At 33.3% G+C, this 25,289-nt stretch overlaps 1 protein-coding gene across 2 annotated transcripts in view; it reads left to right on the top strand.

The window, feature by feature from the left end:
• The window catches only part of LOC129220255 (protein draper-like), a 242,230-nt gene that overhangs the window by 210,624 nt on the left and 6,317 nt on the right, over window positions 1-25,289 (top strand). For both annotated transcript variants that reach the window (XM_054854632.1, XM_054854631.1), the window contains 8 exons: window positions 1,077-1,223; window positions 1,927-2,061; window positions 8,235-8,363; window positions 15,390-15,518; window positions 16,776-16,904; window positions 19,165-19,333; window positions 19,955-19,983; window positions 21,619-21,792. In XM_054854632.1, the coding sequence (XP_054710607.1) occupies window positions 1,077-1,223; window positions 1,927-2,061; window positions 8,235-8,363; window positions 15,390-15,518; window positions 16,776-16,904; window positions 19,165-19,333; window positions 19,955-19,983; window positions 21,619-21,792 (1,041 nt within the window). The remainder of the gene's footprint in view (window positions 1-1,076; window positions 1,224-1,926; window positions 2,062-8,234; window positions 8,364-15,389; window positions 15,519-16,775; window positions 16,905-19,164; window positions 19,334-19,954; window positions 19,984-21,618; window positions 21,793-25,289) is intronic.

The raw sequence follows: 25,289 nt of genomic DNA, 5'->3' as shown, positions 1-25,289 counted from the left end.
ACTGATCAATTTTGCTACATATAATAAAGTCACTACCTCAGGAAAAAATGGCACAGTATTAAATGGATTATAACTGCAACAAATGGAACAATATGGAAATAAATCGACGAACATTTGTTCTGAATGCAAAAAAAAAAAAGTTTATGACTCATATACAGGCAAATTAATAACGATGAGTTTTCTAAATGCTGACAGAGATAGTATTGTACAATATAGTGCGATATTTAGGTAATTTTGAAAACAATCACATGCATGGTGAAAAATATTTGTTAGTTATTACATAAGAAAAGTTCTTCTTTTTGGTACAAATTTACTCTTTCTCAGTACCAATTATGTAAAACATGTGTATTTCACTTGATCGAACAGAAAATTTAAATAAAACTGCCTGAGACTGATTCGCGTAGTATGATTAAAATGTTAAAGTACTTTCATACATATTGAAACAAATCTTTTCTATGATGAAAAATCCCGAAAAGAAACAAATTCCAATCTTTTAAGTATGGCGGTCAAAACGACTGCTGCTAATCTTTCTAGGTATACGGAAAACCCCGTCTTTCAAGTGTTAAATAGACAAAAGAAGATGAAATTATCTTTGAAGATAAGTATTTCATTCAAAATTTGTGCCAACTGTTTTTTAGAAAAAAGGGGATTGCAATAATTGATTAAGGGTGAAAAGTAATATTGGGCAAGTATTTGCATCATTATTACTTGATTTGGCATAATTGGGAGTGAGAACTTGCTCCCTGGGATAAAATTATTGAAATCGGTTTCCATGGGGAAAATATTCTGCTAAACCATGGGGAAAATCTTTGAGCCCCCCTTAAAATTTTGCATATGTGCGCCCTTGATTGAGAATTATAATTAGACTACAAATCAGGACAAATAATCAACAGCTTTGTCATTGGAAAATTCTGACAGATCAGTTTAAGCATGTTAAATTGTCTTCTTGTATATATAAAAGTTTTTAATTACTGGATTACTTCATGAGTTACTCTTTCTAAAATTATCATATTAATTTTTATTTTCATACTTTTATACGAATGGTGAGAATAAGTTTAATGTTTCTTTTAATTTAGGAATCAGGTGCGACAGCCAGTGTGATCGTGGACAGTGGGGTCCAGAGTGCAGTAATTTTTGTGACTGCAAGAATAACTCTTCATGTGATATAATGACTGGACTTTGTATCTGTGAGCGAGGTTGGACTGGCCCAAACTGTGACAGAAGTAAGTGAAAAGCATCTTGTATCTTAATTAAATCTTAATTTTTATATATTTTTTCTTTTCTGAACACTTTAAATGTGTAGCTTATTTCTGTTGGGCTATTGAACTTCTATTAAACTGCTCCTATGTTATGGAGGATATGATCTGATGAATGAATTATTGAAATTTTAGTAACAAATTCAATTAGTACTAAATATTTATATGAAGTAATTTTATGATTGTTAAAATAACATATTCATTCAATTTTGTTTTTAAAAGTAAGTTACAATATAATCTTCTATCTGATTTGAAGCAAAATAACTTTTTTTGTAAAGAAAGGGGATTTATGTGTGATATATCTGTGTATCTGTCTGTGGTACTCCAGTGCCTAAACGGATGGACCGATCTTGAAAAAAAAAAAAGTTATTCGAAAGCAGAGTTGATCGAGAGTGCTCTTAGCTAGGTTGCGTCTTCGGATGACATTGATTACTGAAGATATTTATTTAAAACCTCTGAAATGTTTTTTGTAATTCCTACACCAGGATTAATATATCTTCATTTGCATCCCTGTTTTATTTTTCAAACCATTTAAGATCTTTTGATCACCTTCAATTGGTTTTAAGTATGTTACTGTATTCTTATCAAATTTGTGAATAAATGTATTTTTAGTAGATTGAAAATTTTTTTTTATTTCATGGAAAATTCTTTTTCCTAAAATCTATTTTAGTGTGCCCTTATGGTTCTTACGGATACAATTGCTCGGAAACTTGTCCGTTCTGCACCAACAGCAATGGAACATGTCATCATATCACTGGCCGTTGCCACTGTAATCCTGGGTTTACTGGTCTTAGTTGTGGGGAAAGTAAGATTCAATCTCCTTCCAAATGCTAAACATATAAACAATCAAGCCAAAGAATGTCATGCTTTTCTAGTATTACTAACTTGTAATCTTTTTTTCTTTTATTTTTTAAATAATTTACAGTATTATGCATAAAAAGATTTCTTAAATTATAGCTTCTTTTTGAATAGTAAAAAAAATATTATAAAATACATTTGAAGTTTTTATTTAATTATTTATTTTTGACAGATTTAAAGCAGTAAAATTAATGTTCAATTTCTTTTTCTGTGATGTGATATTGCTTTTTCTAATCTTAACACATAGTTCATTATTTTTCTTTTGCAGTGTGCAATTTAATGTAACTGGTAACCATGATACAATTATTTTTATATTATTAACTAGTTGATACATTAAATAGATTTTACAGACAACATTTAAACTACAACAAAAGGGAAAAATAGACATATCAGCTATATAAATTCAATACCAGATCTATAAAAAATTTCCAAGAATTGTTTGTTTCCAGTTTCCTTTTTTTACAGTTCAACTATACATTGTTCATTCTAGTGTTATTTGAAAACTCATATTGTTTGAAAGGTGGTACTATCAACCTCACTTCAAAAAATATGACAAGTTCTTAATTTCAGCATGTCTGGATTTTTTTTTTTTTTTTTTTTTTTTTTTGAGGCATTTTTCTTCATTTTCTTTTAGCTTAATAGCTGTGACACATTTTAAATGAAATGATCACCTTTAAACCAGTAGTGCACTTTTGAAATTTGTTTGTCCCTAATTTGCTGTGAAACTGTATTTTTGGTTATGCAGAATTATGTGATTATGTATGATTATGAAAGCGTATTAAACAAATAAGTACATGCTTGTATGGTTTAGAAACAGTATTGTAAATTTTTGTATTCTGTCAGTGAGACAGCTACAGAATTAGTTACAGAGCCTTTGAGTGACTGCTGCAAAGCTGAAAGCATTAGCTCATTCAAAAAAGGTTCCTTTATCTCTGAAGCACATCTTTATATATTAATATTCAAGACGTTTTCTTTCGATACCGATTTCTCCTCTGTTGGTGAACCGATTTCCTTCATTCTTTTTTTGTTCGGTAGCTATTGCCGAGTTTTAGTGTCATCAACAAGAATTTTGAAATTGAATGCTAATCAACGGAGATATTAATTAAAAACGCATTTTCGTCCTAAATGGCTCTTTCTACGAGAACAGAAGGTCCAATTTTTTCGAATTTGACATGGTTGGAAAGGTCTTTAAAAAATACTCCTAACGAAGAAATTGTCAGGGCGCTCAAGGTCCAATAACCTAAATCCACTAGAAAAAAAAGTTATAGGCGTTTTTTAGTTAGCGAAAATCAAAAATTTTAATTTTATCTCTTTTCCATTGTTGAAATTCATTGTTGGAAGCGTGAAACATTAAGTTTTAATTCATTTTTTAAATTGCTTTTTCTACACGAAAAATGCATTTTAATGCTTCGAGCTTGGTATGGTTGGAAAGCTCGTGCAAAATACTTTCAGGGTTCGTACGCTCCGGGAATTCCGGGAAAACCGGGAATTGTCAGGGAAAAGTCAGGGAGTTTTCAAATTTTGTCCTCCAAATTTTTTTTTTTTCCATTTTTTCCCCAAGGAATTAAGTACTATGAGATCTAGTCTTCGTTTTTATTGTGATTTCACGAAAAAAATTGTAAATTTTTATCTAAACCGACGCTGGCACTTAAAAACTGCAATCGAAAAATGAACGTTTTTTTTTTTTCACAACGAAAAATGCGCCAAAAAAGTGAAGATTTTCTTGCATGGAGTCAGTGAGGGGAACGCATTTCTTTCTACTCCCTAAAGTTTTAGATGAGTTGCCACAACATTCTGTTCGGTTCAGGGTTCGTAAGCTCCGGGAAAACTTGGAATTATCAGGGAAAATGACTTAGTCAAAAATGTCAAGGAATTTTCCAAATGTGTCCCCAAAATTTTTCTTTTCCCAATTTTTTCCTAGGGAATTTCGTTTTATAAGACCTAATCTTCATTTTTATCGATGTATTTAAAAAAAATTGTAACAATTTTAAAACAATGAAAAAAGTGGCGACCCAAAAAATCTTCAGCAGCCGCCATTTTTGGCTCTCAGTAGTTCCCAAGGGGAAAAAAATCAGGTGAACAGCAATTATGCACAAACTCAACTGGAGAGAAGACAATTTACTGCTTCGGAAGCACAACCTGTAGATGGGAGGGTCGATCGGGGAAAATCGTTTTTTTTTTTTTTTTTTTTGATCGGAAAATCATTTCAGCTACGTGTGAAACGTAGTCGCCATCTTTGGTCATTCACAAGATGGAAGTAGATACGATCCAAAAATGTCTAAGTTTCTAAAAACAAAGCAGAATTGGATGTTTTCTTTAATTGAAAACTGATGAAAACAACAAAAAATGGCCTGCAAATTGTTTTTTTTTATTATTATTTGAAATAATTTTCTTGAGAAATGAAAAATTTTGTTCTTAAAACTTAATCTTATCCTCACTGCCTCGGACGCAAATGTGATAAAAACTTTTCAATGAATTGTATTATCATGAAGATTTATTATTTTTTAATTGTCTTCATGCAACAAATTAAAAAAAAAAGTTATTTCTTATTTTTGGGCATAGCCGCCATATTTGGTCATTCCCAAGATGGAAGTACACAAGACTTTTTCAAGTGCCTAAGTTCCCGAAAACGGCATTGGATGTTAATTGCAATGCAAACTATTGAAAACAACACAAATTGTGCCCTTTTTTTCCGGATAATTTGTAATTATTTTCTGGAAAAATGCAAAATTTAATCTCCATAACATTTTTTTTGTTTTAATTGATTTAGACTCTTATATGCTAAATACTGACTATTTTGCTTTTATTGTAGTTTTTTAAGGATTATTAATTATTTATTACTACTTTTATACTACAAATCCAAAAATCTACTTATTATTTTAAATTTTTCACTTTGTCGCCATATTTGATCGTTTGCACAATGGAAGTAGACTTAAACTTCCAGAAACAGAATTGGGCGTTTATATCAATGTGTAATATTGAAAATAACATTAAATGTGCAAAAAGTTATGAATTTTTGAAAATTAACTATTACTTTCTGGAAAAGAAAGTTTGAAATTTTAATGTAAGCGTCCTTTAATATGTGAAAAAAAAAAAAAAAAAAAAGATTATTGGCATTAGCCTATGATTGGCGGATGTTGATTTTTGTTACTATGCATTACATGGTATGCCGATTGATGCAACAAGTTAATCATATTTATACTGAAATTTAGCATTGCATTTTGCTCAATATGTTTCGTGTAACCTACTTATAAGAAAATAAAAAGTATGGTAAACCAAAAGCGGATGCTAAAAGGTTGTTGCAGGACTACAGCAAAACGCTATAATATTACGCGTGACATCAAAGAAACGCTAAAATAAGTTGAAAGTACTCTGTTTTCAACAAATAGTAAACAAATTAAAACAATTTTGAACAAAATGTTTAAAAAAAACTTAAAATTTTGACAGAGAAAACAAACGAAAAAAAAAAGTTTTTTTTTTATCTAAGGGGAGAAGTTTCAGTTCTGCATCGCTACTTTAAACAATTTTAATTATTTTGAAAATATTACTATTTAAACTTAAATTTTGAATGAAGCGAGTAACCTGGAATTTTCTAAAAAACAACCTGGAAAACCTGGAAAAGTCGGGGAACTTTTTTTAACCAAAAGTGTATGAACCCTGTACTTTGAAACACGTTCTACCCGGTTTACCGAGCGAAAACGCCAACCCGCTAGAAGCCCTAGAAAAAACACTAGAAACAATTAAAATTTGGTGAAAATTCATTTTTTTTTTTGCTTTTTCACGCGACATAGTTAGCGTGAAGGAATTGCTGGATAATATTGTGGTGTTGCCATTTCTCGCTTGAGCGTAAAGAAACTAAATACTTGCATTTGTTTTTATTATTGAGGCTTTTTGGGTAACTACGGGCATTTAAAATATTTTCATTTTAATTATGTTTTCTCGATTTTAATATTTAAATAAATCGTTTTCCGGAATGAGAGAGGACTCTCAATTTCAATAAAATCACCTTCTGGGAAAAAAAATCACACACACACAGGTCCCAATAAAGGAAGATGGGGTATGATGAAGTACAAAACTTTGTGACAAAGGGGGGAGAGTGTTGAAAATGTTGAAAAGTCTGACATCAATTTTGCACCGCCCTTAACCATAAATAAATCACAAAGATGACCTTTTTTAAAAATGAACTATTATTGCGAGGTCCAGTGTTTTCGAATGGACAGTTGTCACGAGTAGAGTTTGTTTATTTGTTTCTCGGAAATTCATATTTCTAATGACGAAGAAGCAACTTACTCAATAATAGTAGACGTTTTATAAGTAATATTGTTCATACAGAAGTTTTACGTATAAACTGAGTTTTGATGTTTCATTTCATACGGGAAGATTTCGAAAATTGGATAATTGGCGATTTTAATCCATTGATGTCAAATTTGTTGTTTCCAATGCCAGAGTGAAAATGTTTTTCCTTTGCATAGGTAAACAAAAGTAGAAAAATATCTATTTGAATAGGGTTATAACCCTAGGCAACATGGTATCTAAAATAAAATTGTTCAAGCCAAGAATTTGCCGATCACACAAATTTCTCAATGAGTTTGTTTCCTACAGTCAAAAATACTACTTTTAGTCACTGAAATTGATAGAATAAACAAAAGAAAAAAAACATGGAGTCAGAACTTTTCACAACAGTTTTTTTTTATTAATTTTTTTAGAAGTCCGACTCTGGAAATAAGTCGCTGTTTTTATGACGTTACAAGTGATGTACTTTGGTGTGCTGCTCCATAGCCGCTCTAAATGTTTACGCTTTGCTGTCAACCACGTTTCCAGGTTATGATAATTTGCGATGTGCGGTAATGGCATCAGTGAATAACATTTCATCGCTTTTAATGCAATTTGCAGAAGCGTAAAAAATGAATTTCAATCTGCGCACCAATTAAAATATTTGTTAAAAAATATTAATTTGTTTTCAAACTATTTAAAAAATTGCTAAAACCCATGTTTTTAAGCATGCTCTTTCAAAGAAAATACTTTTAAAATTTCAGAAATGACCGGATTCCCCTTTCATTCATTTATTTTGAGACTAACAGGCAAAAAGTAAAATTGGAATGAATTACTACTGTTTGATATTGTATGTACATATAAAAATTGTACGTTTTCCCCGATATGCCGTAAACAAGAGTAAGAGTAGAAATAAAAATGTTGGAAATAGTTAAATTCATTCAAGTTTTCTCAAATATTCATTTATGAATATGGTCGAGTTTCGATCACTGGGCGAACACTAGTCTATGTAAATTGCCCTTCAATTTCGGGCCCAATAATGTTAATTTTGTCATTTTTCATTTAAAGTCCTGAATTTTTAATCTTTAAATCTTAAAAAATTTTACAATTTGTGATTTGAGAAAAAGTTTGACGAGTTGATCGAAGAAAGGTTCTTTATGGGATGTGTTTAAAAATACATAGAAATCAACTATCAAAGATTAAGAAGCATGATATAACTTAAATTTTGCATGACCGTTGCAATGCATGACAATTGACAGAAAAAGCAGTCACAAAAGACAATTTTAGCAAGAAAATGAGTTCAGCAGATCAGAACTAAATGGTTTTGAAAACTTCGTGTGATTGAAAATCCTAATCAGAAAACAATTAGTATGCTATTATGTTCCCTACATTTCATTTTCTATTGCCTGTTAGGCCCCTCCCCCTTGTTAAATGTAAGAAATTAAATTGAGAAAAAAAGCTGCATTTTTGTAAAAATTCCATTATTTTCTAACATTGATTCCACACTCATTGTAACCATGAAGCAAATATGTTAGCATTTTTCATTTCCAATTTATACTTTTCCACCTTGGAAAACTTTACTTGTGTAACATAACTAACTACATTTTAATAAGTTTAAATAGTATCAGTTTCCAATTCTTTTAGCTAATAATTTTGTTTGTATAGATTTAAATGAAGAATGAGACAAAATTTTCAACATTGGCTTTGTTTGTAGAAAATTAGCTTTAGTTATTAACAATTTCATAGTGTTCAAAATAAATGCTTGCTTTAATCATTTTTACTGTGTTAATTATTTTCATGCTGTAAACCTTAAATTGTAAACTAATAGCATAGCATGAAATTTTGTAGCTTGCCCTAATGGACACTATGGCCCTCTTTGTGCACAATCTTGCAAATGTAAAAACGATGGTGAATGTAATCCTGCTAATGGTGAGTGTCATTGTTTGCCTGGATGGAAAGGAGAAGATTGCAGTATTCGTAAGTTCAAATTATGAAATCAGTAAATTGCTAATGTGTATCATATTTTCCTGTGTATTATCTACGGGGACGAACATATAATTTGCAAGTACTAAAATCAACCTGAAGATAAACCTCTTCATATAATCTGCAGATAATGCGATGTAAAAAAGATGTTCTAATTTAAAATACAATTTGAGCAAATAAATTAAAAACATGAAGAAGCAATAATATTTAAGGTTTTATCAAAATTAATCTAACAATAATGATTTCTTCTTGAAATTGTGATAATAATGCTCTCATTAATTAAAGACCAAGTTTCAAGACAAAGGAGCAAACAGTCTAATCTTGTGCAAATGGAGGCTTCTTTCTCGACTGTATGGTTATTTATTTTATACAGCCTCAATCACGAAGAAGAAAATTCAAACTATGTAAAATAAACAACTCGCGGGCAGCAAAGCGATCTCTATTGGTGAATCCTACTGTACTGTCCTTTCTTTTTCAATGCGCTGGCGTTGAAAAAGAAAGAAAAACAGATAATCCACAGTAGCAAATAATCCACACTGCATTAATTTTTCACTTTTTTAACAGATAATCTGTGGTAATACACAGGAAAATATGACATTGCCTTTTTTCATAAAATAATTTGCCTGAGCAGTACATTACCTCCCTAAGACAACATCTGCCTCCAGCTCCGTTATTGTCTATTCCAGACTGATGAGTCCATAACAAAAGGTGAAATTGGATGGCCTAACTGGGCTGTCGGTATATTGTCTGGCAACGCCAAAAATGTAAATTTTGTATCGCGTGATATGTGTCACATACAAGCAAGGGCGCCCATATGCAAAATTTTAAGGGGGGGCTCAGATATTTTCCTCATACTTTTTTCCCCGTTGAAACCGATTTCAGTACTGATTAGTTATTAAAGCCTGACATTTTCAATAACTTATTCATTAATGGCTGGAAAAGAAATGTTTTTGCATTTTTGCAAAGAAAAAAGTACTAAAGGCTAGGAAGTTTTAATTTCTAAGGGGGGGGGGCTTGAGCCCCCTCTTGCCCCCTTACATACAAGTATATAAACCTTGTCGGGACATGTAAGCGAGTCGCTTGCCATCCTTTTAAATTTATTTGCTGACTTTTTGTTGAGTGATGTATGCAATATTTAGAAACCAAATAAAATCAAAGTCAATTCTATTTTCAGGTAGTGTGATTTCCGCTTTATAATTTTAAGCTTCTTCAAATACCCGTTACAATTGCGTACAATTAACATAATAATTAGAAATGCATTACAATTTTATTGCTTACTTAAGGTTTTTTATACAAATGCCCGTATTATTAGGAACAAGATGGAAGAATTGAAAAGCATAATAATAGATGAGAGGTTGGACATTATTGGAGTTACTGAGACATGGGCTACCAAAAATGATGATGATTTATTATCTGTTGCTGGGTATAATTTGTTTGGGCGAGGTAGAGCAGGCAAAAGAGGTGGTGGGGTTTTATTTTACGTCAGAGACACTTTAACTTGCAATGAATTGGTAATTAATGATAAACCTAATGAGATTGATATAATTTGGCTGGAGTTGATGTGCAGTAAGGGCAAAAAACTATGTTTAGGGAACATTTATAGGCCACCCAACTTAAGCCAGGGTCAAGATGAACAGATGTTTAGTATTACAGTAGAAGACAGTTATAACGCTGACCTATATAATGCAATTCTCTATAAACCGCACTACTTTTAAGAAGAAAACACTAGGTTTTGAAATTTATACAAATACAAATACAAAAGTGATGACCAGCAACAGGCTCTGGGCCCAGCTAGACTGGTCCTAGTCAATTTACAATCCCCAGTGAAGATCAATGGCCCTCTTAAAACTATCTACTCCTTTGCTCATTACCACCTCTTTCGGTAAGCTGTTCCAAGGTTCCACTACCCTGCTAAAATAATAAATTTTCCTAATATCCATGTTAGCCTGAGATTTAAATAGCTTAAAACAATGACCCCTTGTCCTGTTTTCAGTGCTAAACTTTAGCCCCGTAACATCTTTCGTTTTAATAAATTTAAACAGCTGAATCATGTCCCCTCGGTCTCTTCTTTGCTCAAGACTGTACATTTTTAGCCTTCTAAGCCTGGAATCATAATCTAAGTGGGAAAGTCCACTTATTAGCCTTGTAGCCCGCCTTTGAACCCTTTCCAATACATTAATGTCTTTCTGAAGATAAGGAGACCAAAGCTGAACAGCATACTCCAAATGGGGTCTTACCAAACTTCTATATAAGGGCAGAAGAACTTCTTTAGATTTATTTGAAGTAGATCTATTGATAAACCCAAGCATCTTATTGGCTTTGTTGCTAGCAATGCTGCACTGTTGGCTAAACTTTAAATCCTGACTTATTAGGACCCCCAGATCAGTAACTTTGTCTGCCTGACTAATGACTGAACCTTGCAAATAATAACTTGTACACTTATTTCCATGCCCTAAATGTAGCACTTGACATTTCCCAACATTAACAGCCATACCCCATTTATCAGCCCACTCCGTAATATGATCTAGATCCTCTTGCAGCTGATTTGCTTGTTCTTCATTTTCTACAGTCCCCATAACTTTGACATCATCAGCAAAACAATTCATGTTCCCAGAAATATTTTTGTGAATATCGTTCATAAAGACAGTGAACAAAACAGGCCCTAACACTGATCCTTGAGGAACCCCGCTTAAGACCTCACTCCAATTAGAATAATTTCCCCTTACAACTACTCTTTGTTTCCTTCCTCAAGCTGTACTATAGCTTGTGTCTTGTTGGTGTCAACTGTTGGGATACAGTTATCATTAAAAACACTCGAAAAAAAGTTATTAAGAACATTAGCAATATCACTATCGTCCTGAATTAAAATTCCGTGCTCATCAACCAGTGGCCCAATATGACTATTTCGAACTTTCCCCGAATTAGCGTATGCAAAAAACCTCTTGGGATTTCTGTTTATGTTATCTGTCAGTCTTTGCTCCAACTCTCTTTTCTGAATCCGTACCAAATACTTAAATTTACGCCTTGCCTTACAATATTGGAGCCTATCTGCACTGTGACCTGTTTCTCTAAACCTATGAAAAGCAGCTTGCTTGTAATTTAGAGCGTCTTTAGTTTCCCTGGAGAACCACATTGGCCAAATTTTAGTGTTGACACCCTTTCTCCTAAAAGGAACATGATCCCTAACCGTATTCGCTAGATTTTCCTTAAACTCTGCCCACTGAAGATTCACATTGCTATTGTCCAATCCAGAAGAAAAAACTGCTTTCAAACTCTGCCGAAGTGCCACAAAGTCAGTATTTCTGAAATTGGGCACAAACCTAAAATTCTCTACTTTGTGCATATCAAATTTAATCCCAAACCTAATACTGTTGTGGTCACTATCTCCAATGTGTTCCCCTACACATAACCCCTGAACAGAGCCTTCCATGTCGCAGAAAACTAGATCTAAAATCGCGTCCTGTCGAGTACCCTGAGTTACAATTTGATCTAAGAAACAGTCACCAATTACTTTCAAAAAATCCTCTTCTCTGCTATTACAATGGTAAAAATTATTCCAATCAATTCCTGGAAAATTAAAATCTCCCATTATGATGACTGACCCCTTGCTAGAAATGTCACTAATAATACTAAACATCTGTTCGTCTTGACCCTGGCTTAAGTTGGGTGCCTATAAATATTCCCCAAACGTAGTTTTTTGCCCTTATTACTAATGAACTCCAGCCAAATCATATCAATCTCATTAGGTTTATCATTAATTACCAATTCATTGCAAATTAAAGTGTCTCTGACATAAAATAAAACCCCACCACCTCTTTTACCTACTCTATCTTGTCTAAACAAATTATACCCCGCAATAGATAATAAATCATCATCACTTTCGGTAGCCCATGTCTCGGTAACTCCAATAATATCCAACCTCTCATCTATAATTATGCTTTTCAATTCTTCCATCTTGTTCCTAATACTACGAGCATTTGTATAAAAAACCTTAAGTAAGCCCATCTTACTTTTATTTAATGCTGCACGATTGTTTGAATCCCAAGTGTTAAAATCTTTTCTCTTATTAGCCACCCTATTTCCATTTCTACTAAAATCCCGATAGTTAGTACCCTTTCGAATTCTGCTCCTTAAACCATGCCCCCCATTCCAACTTAGTTTTTTGATTCTGAAGCCTCTAAAAACAAACCACTAACCATTTTGACCCCTGTAGCTCAGATGTAGGCCATCCCTAGCAATCCAATCTCGTTTACATCTACTCCACACATCAATAAACCTGATACTACGCTTAACGCAAATTTCCTTGAGTACCAGGTTCATACACCTAGCCCGTTGGTTTATCCAACTCCTATGCACTCCATACCTGGGAAGCAAACCAACCACTTGGACATTTGCCGAACAGTTGGTTGCTTTGTCCAACAGGGAATCCCATTCCTTTGTAAACTCATCATTGTTACTATGGCCTACATCATTAGTTCCCACCCACAACATTTAAAAAATTTCTCTGTTTTACTTGGTAAACATAAAAATTGTTAGGCAAATTAAATTTTGAAAGTTTTTCATCTTTCCATCTTATTTCAAAGCTTTTAAATTGAAAATTAGTACTCATAGTAAACAGAAAATACTAGATGGCTCTTGAAAATGCAGCTGTTATGCAAACCATGAAGTTAGCAGAAGTGTAGGATTTTGATTGTGAAACATATTTATTTGTGAATAACTAATTGTAATATTGGTGCTTTAATACTCATTGCAGATATAACTCATTCTGAAGTGCTAATATATAGATATATTCTGAATATTAGTTTCAAAATTTGTGAAATGATCTATATAACGCAAAAACCTGTATAACGCAAAAGCTCTGGTCCCAAGGTGCGCGTTACACAAGTGTGCGTTATAATGGTCTTCTACTGTATTAATGACATTTCAAGCAAGAGGTCAGTCATCATAATAGGAGGTTTTAATTTTCCAGGAATTGATTGGAATAATTTTTGCCATAGTAATAGCAGAGAAGAGGAATTTTTGAAAGTAATTGGTGATTGCTTCTTAGATCAAATTGACTCAGGGTACTCCACAGGATGTGATTTTGGATCTAGTTTTCTGCGACATGGAAGGTTCTGTTCAGGGGTTATGTGTAGGGGAACACATTGGAGATAGTGACCACAACAGTATTAGGTTTGGGATTAAATTTCATATGCACATAGTAGAGAATTTCAAGTTTGTGCCCAATTTCAGAAATACTGATTTTGTGGCACTTAGGCAGAGTTTGAAAGCGGTTTTTTCTTCCGGATTGGACAATAGTGATGTGAATCTTCAGTCGGCAGAGTTTAAGGAAAATCTAGCGAAAACTGTTGGGGACCATGTTTTCTTTAGGAGAAAGGGTGTCAACACTAAAATTTGGCCGATCTGGTTCTCCAGGGAAACTAAAGAGACTCTAAATTACAAGCAAGAGACTAAGGCTCCGGGACCAGATAATATTTATCCAAAAATTTTAGTTTGAATGTGCAGAGGAATTAGCAGATGTAATTGTAAATATTTTCAATGCGTTTTATAACTCGGGGACAGTGCCAGAGGACTGGAAGCTGGCTAAAATTACACCACTCTTTAAGAAAGGGTCTAAAGGGAGTGCGGGAAATTATAGACCTGTGAGTCTAACTTCGGTGGTTTGCAAAATTTTTGAAACATTGATAAAAATTAAGATAGTAAATTTTTTAGAGACTTATAATCTATTGACTAGTTTTCAGTGTGGTTTCAGGAAAGGTAAATCTTGTGCAACTAATATTACATTTCTATGACAAAGTTACCATAGCTTTGGACAATAAGAAGCCTGTAGATGTTATTTACATTGATTTTCAAAAAGCTTTCAATAAGGTACCGCATGTTGCTCTACTTAGCAAATTAGCTGATATAGAAATAGGGGGGAAAACTTTCATTCCGGTAAAAAACTGGCTGATTGGAAGGAAACAAAGGGTAATTGTAAGAGGACATTATTCTAATTGGAGTGAAGTTTTAAGCGGGGTTCCTCAAGGATCACTGTTAGGGCCTGTTTTGTTATTTTATTTATGAACGATATTTATAAAAATATTTCTGGGAACATGAATTGTTTTACTGATGATGTCAAAGTTATGGGGAGTGTAGAAAATGAAGAACAAGCAAATCAGCTGCAAGAGGATTTAGATCATATTACGGAGTGGGCTGATAAATGGGGTATGGCTGTTAATGTTGGGAAATGTCAAGTGCTACATTTAGGGCATGGAAATAAGTGTACAAGTTATTATTTGCAAGGTTCAGTCATTAGTCAGGCAGAAAAAGTTACTGATCTGGGCGTCTTAATAAGTCAGGATTTAAAGTTCAGCCAACAGTGCAGCATAGCTAGTAATAAAGCCAATAAGATGCTTGGGTTTATCAATAGATCTATTTCAAACAAATCTAAGGAAATTCTTCTGCCCTTTTATAGAAGTTTGGTAAGACCTCATTTGGAGTATGCTGTTCAGTTTTGGTCTCCTTACTTAAAAAAGATATTAATGTATTGGAAAGGGTTCAAAGGCGGGCTACAAGGCTAATAAATGGATTTTTTCATTTAGACTATGATTCCCGGCTTAGAAGGCTAAAAATGTACAGTCTTGAGCAAAGAAGAGACCAAGGGGACATGATTTAGTTGTTTAAATTTATTAAAATGAAAGATGTTACGGGGCTGAAGTTTAGCACTGAAAACAGGACAAGGGGTCATTGTTTTAAGCTATTTAAATCTCAGGCTAACATGGATATTAGGAAAAATTATTATTATAGCAGGGTAGTGGAACCTTGGAACAGCTTACCAGAAGAGGTGGTAATGAGCACGGGAATAGATAGTTATAAGCGGGCCATTGACCTTCACTGGGGATTGTATATTGACTACGACCAGTCTAGCTGGGCCCAGAGCCTGTTGCTGGTTGACACTTTTGTATTTGTAATTGTACTTAAGGAGACATAGTGTTATTTGTAAATAAAATTTGATTTAAGAATGCATTTTTTTACTTTTAGCATGCCCTAATGGAACATTTGGATTGCTCTGTAAACAAAATTGTAGTTGCTTAAATGGAGGCACTTGTCGAGGAAGTGATGGTATGTGCCGTTGCCCTCCTGGTTGGATGGGAAGCCGTTGCACTGAAGGTAGGCATTTGCTATTGACTGTTAGGATTAAAATACATTACACATAGTATGTCTCAAAAGTTTAAGCACTCACTAAAAATGATAACATGGAAGTTTAAAAGTCAGAAATTGGGAAATATCTAATATAAACTCAATGTCAGAATGAGCCAGTAGTAATAATTTATTGTATTGGCTACAACTAGCCTTCGACTTTGGGAAAACCTTTTTTACTTTTATGAGAAGTATTTTAAAGGTTCAATATGCAAGTGAAGAAAAATTTAAGCATAAAAATAAATATTCATTTTTTTTAAAAAATGTGTTTATGATTCTGAAATCTATTTAATTCATGAATGAGGAAGTTATATTTATTTATTTGTTGAAATTGGAGGTTTAGCATGTTCTTGACTTTTCTAAACCATTCAAAACAAGCCATTTGCTACATATTACTTACTGGAAATAATTGTCTGATACATGTACCAAGATGTGGATACCATGTATAGTGCGAAGGTTTTATGTTTGTGTTTAGTAGACGGATTAAGGAATAAAGAGATGGGGGTCAAAACAAAATGTGTCTATCAAGCAAGTTGGAAATGATGCATATAAAGTTGTCAAAGGCTGCAATTCCTGGACACATCCAAGAATGCCAGAATATTGAAGAAGAAGAAAACATAACATTGTTAAAATCATTCCATTATTTTAATTAACTTAAAAACATGCAATGCAGTATTTTGTATGTTTCCATTATTATGAATTTACTATATCATAACAGATTTTTGATTGAGAGACCGTCATGACTGGTGGGCCTTTTGTTAATAATTTTCTGGTTATTTTGTTATTTGCTAAACAGCATTTTTTTGCTTGTTCTTAATCTTTCAACACATACTGTAGTTAATGCATTTATATGTTTGTGTACTTGAATGGCCCAATAAAGTTTTACTTTAATAATAAAATGTTTAAAAAAATGAATACTAATAAAGTTGCTGTGATATTAGTTGTTTGTAAGCTTTTTATATTAGTTCCCAAACATAAAAATATTGTATTCAGATGTACATTTGCTGCATTTCTTTATTTTATCATTTTGAAAATGAATAGTTAAACCATTGTTAAAGACAACTGAAAGTACCAAATTTGTACATGATCTTATTTGATAAAAATTGGCAAGCTTTCCCCATATAACAATTTTGATTGGTTTTCTTTTTCCAAGTTTGGATTGAATTTTTTAATGATATAAAAAGTAATTTAAATTCTAAGATTTGATGTTTTATTCTTTTATTATAGTGTGTCCTGAAGGATATTATGGGGATCATTGCATGGAGCAGTGCCAATGTAAAAACGAAAATTATGTATGCAACTCTCTACATGGCTGTGTCTGCAAGTACGGATATGGAGGAGAAAATTGTGAACTTCGTAAGTATTTAAACCTTATTACCTAATGAACTAATTTATAGCTTTAAAAGTGTGAGTTCTTGTTTATTTTTAATATTTTTAATGTGCATTGATATGAAGAACAGAATTATTCACATTTTACGACCGCCTGAAGTGAACAAAATCTTTATTGCTGAAAATCATTTTTAGGGCATATACAAGGTCCATTCCAAAGTAATGCAATTGAATTTCACGGGCCGCTTTTAATGGTTGGAGTGGAATCAAACTACTTGGGTTAGGTCGGGGGAGACCTTAAGATTTTCCTGAAAGCCGATCTCAGAGTTCTCCAAGCTGTGGAAGTGGCTGGACTTCAGTTAATGTTAACCTCTGCGCACCGACCGTGGCACGCTATTGAGTTTTGTTGCTAAACCAACAAAATCTCTTGAGGAGACTAACAAGATTATTTGTGATGCTTACGGGGACTCTTCTTTGTCCTACTCACAAGTTTTGAGGTGGTTAAAGACCTGTAAAGAGGGCCGGGAAGTGGTTCAAGACGAATAATGCTTTGGGCGGCCATCAACCAGCAAAACCAACAACAATGTGGCTCATGTTCATCAATTGTTGGACTTTGACCATTGATTGACCACCATGATGGTTGCCAATGAACTGAACATGTCGTATACTGCCGTGTTTTGCATTGTTACTCAAGATTTAGTGATGAGGAAAGGTCGAAGCGCCTTGCCACAACGCGCTGTGAGTCCGTACGTTCTTGGCTAAACACCAGGTGGAAACGCTGTCCTGACCCCCCTGCTGTCCTGACGTCGCCCCGGTAGACTTGTTTTTGTTCCCTCACATTAAGGCAGACCTGAAGGAACCCGTATTTCATCCATAGAAGAGATCCAATCAGCTGTGACTAAGACCTTGGAAGAGGTCCCCAAAACGCCTTTCTGGGTGCTTACCAGTCATGGCAGAGAAGCTGGAAAAAAGGTGTAGAGGCCCAAGGACATTACTTTGAAAAATTTTAAGTGTTTGTGCAAATCTGTTCAATAAATTACTTTTAAAAAACATAATTGCATTACTTTTGGAATGGACCTTGTATTTTAATTTGTTTAGTAACAGTGAAGCATCATCTATTTAACATGCATGAAATTTGTTGCTATCATCCTTACATCTACTATCCCTGAATTGTAATAAAAGAAAATAACATTTCTTTTCTTCAAATTTGAAAATTTTGTTGCTGTTCATTGCTTTTTAACTTTTGATAACCCCTTGTAATTCCACAAAAGTAAAGAGGGCCAATTGCATCTCATTAAATATCGATGCAATAAAGCTGTGTACTTTTCAGCACCTTCCATGTTGTGATGCTCAGAGCGAATGTCTGGTTTGTTCCTCTTCGGAAAAACCTGACAATCGCAACAGTGAAGATAAATGAAGAAGCTAAGAAAAATTAACCAATTTTTCAACCCATTTGTGTTTCAGTTCTATTACGTGCCTATTAGATTGTAAATAATACATACTTAAAACTTGTATAGTATGCAGTCAGGTATAAGTTGACTCCTAAATTTTAACCATAAACTCTAAATGGTCATTTTGGTAAGTTTCAGCAGTAATTTTAGTTTTCAACTGAAACCAATAAAATTTTCTGAGTTCATGAGCTCTGTGTAAATATTGTTTTATTTAAAGATTTTGAACATTAGCAATTTTTAAATATTTTTCTCATTCACTCATGTAAGAGGTCACCCTTTCCTTTTAATTGAAAATTAGTCAAAAATTTATATACTCGTACATGTGAGAGAGGTTGTGTAGTAAAAATACGTTACTAAAATTTAAACCATTTTTTCCTGACCCAGAACAGCACTTTATTTGTTATCTGTAGATAGTGATAATAATAATTAAAACCAGTTGTAATAAACAAATTGCAAACAATTACATTACATATATGAAGTCTGAAGTATTATTGAAAAAGTTTTTGACTTCATGATTATGATTTTTATTTATCAAAATATGCATAAATGCTGAGGCATTTTTGCATTTGGGGTATTTTTATTGGGTTTTCCCTCAATCTTTGTTAAAGCATTTCATAACACCTGTTGAAATAAATATGAATTACACTTTTCTTAAATTTGCATAGAAGAAGAAAAATCCTTCATAGAGTTAAAAGCAGTGTTATCTATATCGTTTCAAACTCAAATCTCTTTTATGCTTTAAGTATTTGCAGTAGTTTTAAATTCTGTACTAATTTTCCTTGATAATTTTTATTTGACTGTGTATTTACCAGCCTTTTTTTCTTCTTCTTTGACAGGTTTAATGGGTCAAAGTGTCCAAAAGATGGAAGATGATAATGCTGCATCAAGTGCCGGAGTTGTTGGTGGCGTTATTTTAGCTATTATTCTATTGATTGTTATCGTCTTGCTGGTTTTATATTACAGAAGGCGTTTGAAAAGATTGAAAGATGAACTTGCTTATGTAACGTAAGTCCTCATTTTTGTGTTAATATTGTAACAGATCCAGTGCGACTTCCAACTTTTTTGAAAGGATGGCACAGTTCTTGATTAAAAATACAGGAAATTTATTTACACTATGTACAAGAAAGATCATCAACAACTGCTGAATTAATCATCAGCAATTAAGCAAATATCACACAACACCGTAAACTCAACGGTTATACACGTTTTTACTTCCAAATACGAAAAATACAGCTCAAAAGGCTTCACAAAACAGAGCAATAAATGCTCTCCAGCGTTCCGCTGCAACGATTTACAAGCAAAAACTAACTCGAAACTGAACTTTTTATCCAGCGTAACAACTTTTATACACACCGAAAAGAGAGCTCTCAAATATTCCACAAGATTCCAAATGCTTCTCGAAAATCGTAGACTGTTATTTTATTTCTCTTCCTTCGCAAATTTTATCAATGAAAAATAGGGATTTTGTACTCTTCAGCCGAATGTATAGGGGCTGTATATTCATTATGGGAAACTATTTACAGGTTGCGTTACTATAATGATTACTATTTACAGAATTTGTAACAATATCTTTAGGAAAATGTTGTTAAAAGAATGAGCTGATTTTTCTTTTTTTTGTATTTTTAGGTATGCTGCTGATCCAAATCCTTCACCAGGTAATATTTTTTGAGACTCTTTACACAACAAAAAATAATGATACACATCAATGTGTTTGGTATTCATAATCCATCCATTCAATTATCCAATAATCCATCTATCAATCTAATTCACATTCCATCCCTTCTTGGCAGTCTTAAGAAATTCAAAGAATAAAGAGTAAACTTTTAAAAAATAAAGGCCCTTCACCAAAAAAAAAAAAAAAAAGAGCTTCATGTCTACTTGAAGCAGAAACTTAGGTTAGAAAATATGTAGCATAGTTTTCTCCCTGGAACATAACTTTGGAATGATGAAAAAAATAATGTTTATTAACAGTTGCTGGACATACAAAACTAAACTTTGAATTAAAAAAAAGGATTGTATGCTATATTGAACTGTGGTTTAATGAAGTTCTTTTGCAGTTTATTTAATGCTGAAATACGATGTTAGATCTTCAATTTTTCTGAGCTGGAGCAAAAACTTGAAGCTGCCATCCTTACCCATCTTATTTCAAGTTTTATATCGAGTATCAACGAGAAAAACACACAGAAGTTGTGTTAAGTTGACCTCTGGGGCAAGGGCTCTGGCTTGCTCCTCCTAGATCCAGCACTGTTGAAATATAACACCCTACTGGTTTTGAACAGAGAATAACAGTTGATTACTTACGCAAGATGCACCCCCATAGATTTGGAAAATTGTGTATATCACTCACTATAAAATATGATAATTTAGCATTAAATTTACATTAGAATAAACCATTACTTCATTTTTCTGAGCAGCCACGAATTGCTTATTGAGATCACTTGACCGAGGTTGATGTTGCTTTGATTTTTCAGATGGCCATGACAATGAGAATAAGTCTAGCTTGTTTTAATACTTACATTAAGAAGATAAATTTTCGTCACCATATTAACAAATCGTTTGTGCTCCTTCAAGGCTTAACTTAAGCAGATTTTACTTTTAAAAGGAGGGGGGAGTGAAAATTACGGTTTTAAAGGGAAAAAAATCTCCACATAGATGAACTTAAAAAGCAAAACTTAATCTGAATACAAGATTTCTAGATAACTAATGCCTATCATTTGAGATTATTTATAACTAAAAATGCCCTAGAGGTATGTGCTGTAAATTTAATCCTTATGATGAGTATATGGGTGCAAATTTTCCATAATAACCACATCTTTATTACTGCATCCTAATGAGCATTCTTTTATGGATATGCCTCATATTACCTTCAGGGGCATGCGCAGAAATTTTAGGGCCCGTCACAAATGACCTTTCCAGGCCCCCTTCCATATAGTTTACCTCTATGTTTCACGCCTTGTTTTGAAAATATTGAGCCCTCTTCAGGCCCGGGCCAACAGGTGTCCCTTCTCCACCCCTGTGTATGCCCCTGATTACCTTAGCTAGAAAACCACCAGTCATAATATGAAGGGTTCAAATTTCCTCTTCATTTCCATTCCAGTTCATTTGTAGAAACAAGAAACACAACAAGTAGGGTCCTATTACAGTCCGTGATTAAAAAAAAAATTTTGAACTCAAGACGTCAAAATTCAAATGAGTTTTTTTTTTCTCGTATTAAATGTTATTCTGTAATTCTTTTAATTTAAGTAATAGAATAAGTAGCAATTTCTAAAGCTTTATTATTTTCCCTTCAGATCGCAGACACTTCGATAATCCTGTTTATGCATATCAAGGTGCCCCTCCGACCAGCTGTAGTACATCTCTTAATAATACTGGTACCAAACACATTTACAATGATTTGGGCATGAAAAGTAACTTGGCTAAAGCTAAAGTAGTTGATGATGATGCAGAAAGTTACACAGAAAAAGGTATCTACATTAATTCATTTAAATCATCTAAATAATTTTTCTTTTTCTTTTTTAAATTCAAATAATTTCTTTCAATATTTCAAAATCACTAATTTTTTTTTTCTTTTTCAAAATTTTACTGATACAGCCAGCTTGACCAATATTGATATTTTTGTTATAGTTCCATTACTATGCTAAAATATGCTGAGGGGTTAGTTGATTTGATGCTGCTCATCGTTTGTGTTAGCAAAACTTATCTTAAAATCTATAGTGCAAAGAACTCTTGTTGTTGTTGTCGTGTATGGCAAAGCGCACAAGATGAAAAAAAAAGGAAGAGAAATTTTAAATATTGCCGAAGGCATGAATTGGGGGCACAAACTATGGAAGGGCAGCTAAAAAGTTGTTTGGGGTCCAGTTGCATGCCTGGGCAGTGCTTGCATTCCTCATATGTCCTGGAACCATCGGGGAGGATCTTCATGCCCCCAAAATGCTTTGTTCTCAGTCTTGTTATTGCTGTTGTAATTTCTCGGCTGTAATTAAATTCTGGTAGCAAGAATGTTTTCTTTCGGTTTGGGCAGTTGTTTTGCAACTGCTTTGGCATCAAAAACCATAGTAGATGAAGTTACAGGTTCGAGTGTTCTGGCTTAGTTGGCAAGGGAATCGGCCTTCTCATCCCCTTCTGTGTCAACATAGGTCGGGATCCACTGAAGGGTATATGATTTGCCCATAGTACTAATGGCGAACAGAAGAGAATTGATTTCTTGAGTGAGCCTTATTTTTCCTTCTTTGATAGCTTCGAAAGCAGATCTACAATATGAGAATACAATGATGCTGTTGGAGTTAACAATGTTTGTCCATGTAAGGTAGATATCTGAGGTTGTCCTGATTGCTATAAATTCACATGTATAAAGTTAGATACAATTTGCCCTGCTGAGACCTTGTGCTTGGAAGTTGTATTATCTGGGTACTTAAGCAAGACACCTGATCCACCCCTATTGCACTCCGAGTCTGAAAAACCATTGACATAGTTCCTAAACGAGACCTCAAGAGGCCAAAAATTGTATCCATGCCTTTCCTTTTAATTGTGTTCTTGGGTTCCTTTATATTTTGCAGAGCTTTAGCAAGTCCAAAATTATTTTGATAGAGAGGGCGGGGAGGAGTTGTCTGGAAAACAAGGTTCCTGAATGATGCCGAGGAACCTTGTTTTCTGTCAAACCATCCCCCTCTGTCAAAAAAATTTTGATCTTGCTCAAATCCTGTAAAAAAAAAAAAAAAAAAAGAAAAAAAAGGAACCTAAAAACACAATTAAAAGGGTTTAACCCATTCGATGATCAGCCCGAAACCCCTTAACGCGCATGCCGCAGATAACGAACGGAGTAGCTTTTTGCTACGTTGTAATAGCGCTTTTTTCCCCATTTTGCTCTCGGGATTTTAATGTTGTTTTTGCTGTTCAGCTTGCATTCGAAAATCGCTTCGCTTTATTAGTTTTTTGGCACTGAATTAAATAGTGCAATAAAATACAAGGTTGCTAATATGTGCTGAAATATTCATTAAATTTACACAGTACATAACGGGAAAATAATAAACAATAGAGAATAGGACGAAAAGCAATTATTTTTATAACACTAATTATTTTATTGATTTATTTTTCTTTTTGCTTTTATCTCAGTATATCATTCTTTTCTTTTTATACACTTAAGAAATCAAAACTGTTAAATGTAAGATGATATACCTTTCAAAAGGGCTTAACAAAACATTCTTCAAACAATTGTCTGATTGATCCAACCTGTGAGCAAGGGGAGCATTTGAATGGACAAAAACGCTTTAACTGTGGGAATGATTTTCTAAGCGGATAAAAAGTATTCTTCGGTGCCTTTTGATACATTGTGACCCTTCAAAACGACCAATAAACACAGAGACATCTCTTTGCTTTTCGGTTCTTTTATCGTAATTGCGATGACTTTTAAATCCCTTCTGAGTGTCCAGATATCAGTTGCTCAAGCGTGGGAAGTATTTTAAAGATAAATGATTACAAAAGATCAAAACTTGCGGCTAATCCCCTATTTCCCTAAAGGATACTTTTGTGCATGCAACTAAAAGCCCCCAGCTGAGAGAGGAATAACAGAGACTGCCTGGGCGGATTCCCTAAGGAGATGTCCCCCTTGGTGTCTTGCGGTCAACCCTTCCACATTATTTTCTTACAACAAAACAGTTTGAATCAGAAAGGAATTTCAAAGCAAGCTTTACTGCTTGTATTTGAGAACATGTCTTCAGAAGAAAAAAAAAAGAAAATCTTGCTTGAAATCGAGTCGGATTGTTTTTCTTATTTTAGAACATATTGAGATAAATTTTAGTTAGTTTCATAGGATTATTTACTAATTAAGGCAACTTGATTATTGAAAAGAAACCAAATATTTTATTTTTATTTTTAAAATCTCATAAAAGAAGGTGCAGTTAAAACATTGGAGCTATTTTAAAACAGTAAATAAAATCTGAAAAAGAAAGGGAGAAAAGGAATGTTTCGTTTCGTATGAGTAAAGCGAAAAGAACAAGATGTTTTATTTCATTTTTACTGTAATATATATTTTATGTTTTGCAGGGTCAACTATTACGTATAATCAATGCGGTCGTCATAATTTTTGTTTGCGAAATTAAAAATATTCAAAACTGTATCACTAAAAACCCATCAAAGGATGCCGTGAATATAAAAAGTTAAAATTTAAGTTTGAAATTATCACGATTTAAAAATAAATATATAATAAAAAATAATAATAATATACAAATAAATAAAAAGCATAGTAAAACACATTATAATTTAAAAAAAACATACTCGTACAAAATTAAGATGTGTAAGATAATTTTTAAAAAATGTTGTGTAAAATAAATTATAAAATTTGAGGATTGTGAACAATTTAGTGAAGGTTGCTTGTGTAAGAAGTTGGATTTTTGATAACAAGAAAAAAAAAATCTGTTAATTTTTTTTATTTTATTCAGGCATAGAAATATTGTTAAATGTGTAAGGAAATATTTTCACACTTGTTCATCAGAAGTTCAAATGCCAGAATGCTGAGAAACAAAGCTTCCACGAAAAGATAAAAATATAATGCCTGATTATTTGAAGCATTATACGTGTCTCATCCAGGAGTACTTGAAAGGTTAATATCTTAGTAAAATAAAATAAATTACAACAAGTTTTGTGAAATACTATAAGTTACATCCATTTTGTCTAAGGAAAAGAGCTTGATTACCGCTCCCTTAAAAGCACCAGAACCCAACAGAGAAGCGCAATAACAGGGTTCTGCCCCTGGAAGGATCGCCGACACATATTCGGCCGAGGCAAAAACTGCTAAAAACGCCGTGACGACACAGGTTCGTCGAAGGCAGTTAGAAACCATTTTCTTGCGACGAGCCTGAATCGGCCGGGGCAGTATTAACACAAACTGCGCGGCCGATCCTGTATCGGCCGGGGCAAAGAATGGGTTAAAAACTAATTCTGAAACATGGTTTTGCTGTTATTT

Source organism: Uloborus diversus, chromosome 4, assembly GCF_026930045.1.
Source record: "Uloborus diversus isolate 005 chromosome 4, Udiv.v.3.1, whole genome shotgun sequence".
Lineage (NCBI taxonomy): Eukaryota > Metazoa > Arthropoda > Arachnida > Araneae > Uloboridae > Uloborus > Uloborus diversus.
This window is presented reverse-complemented; position numbering and strand designations above follow the sequence as displayed.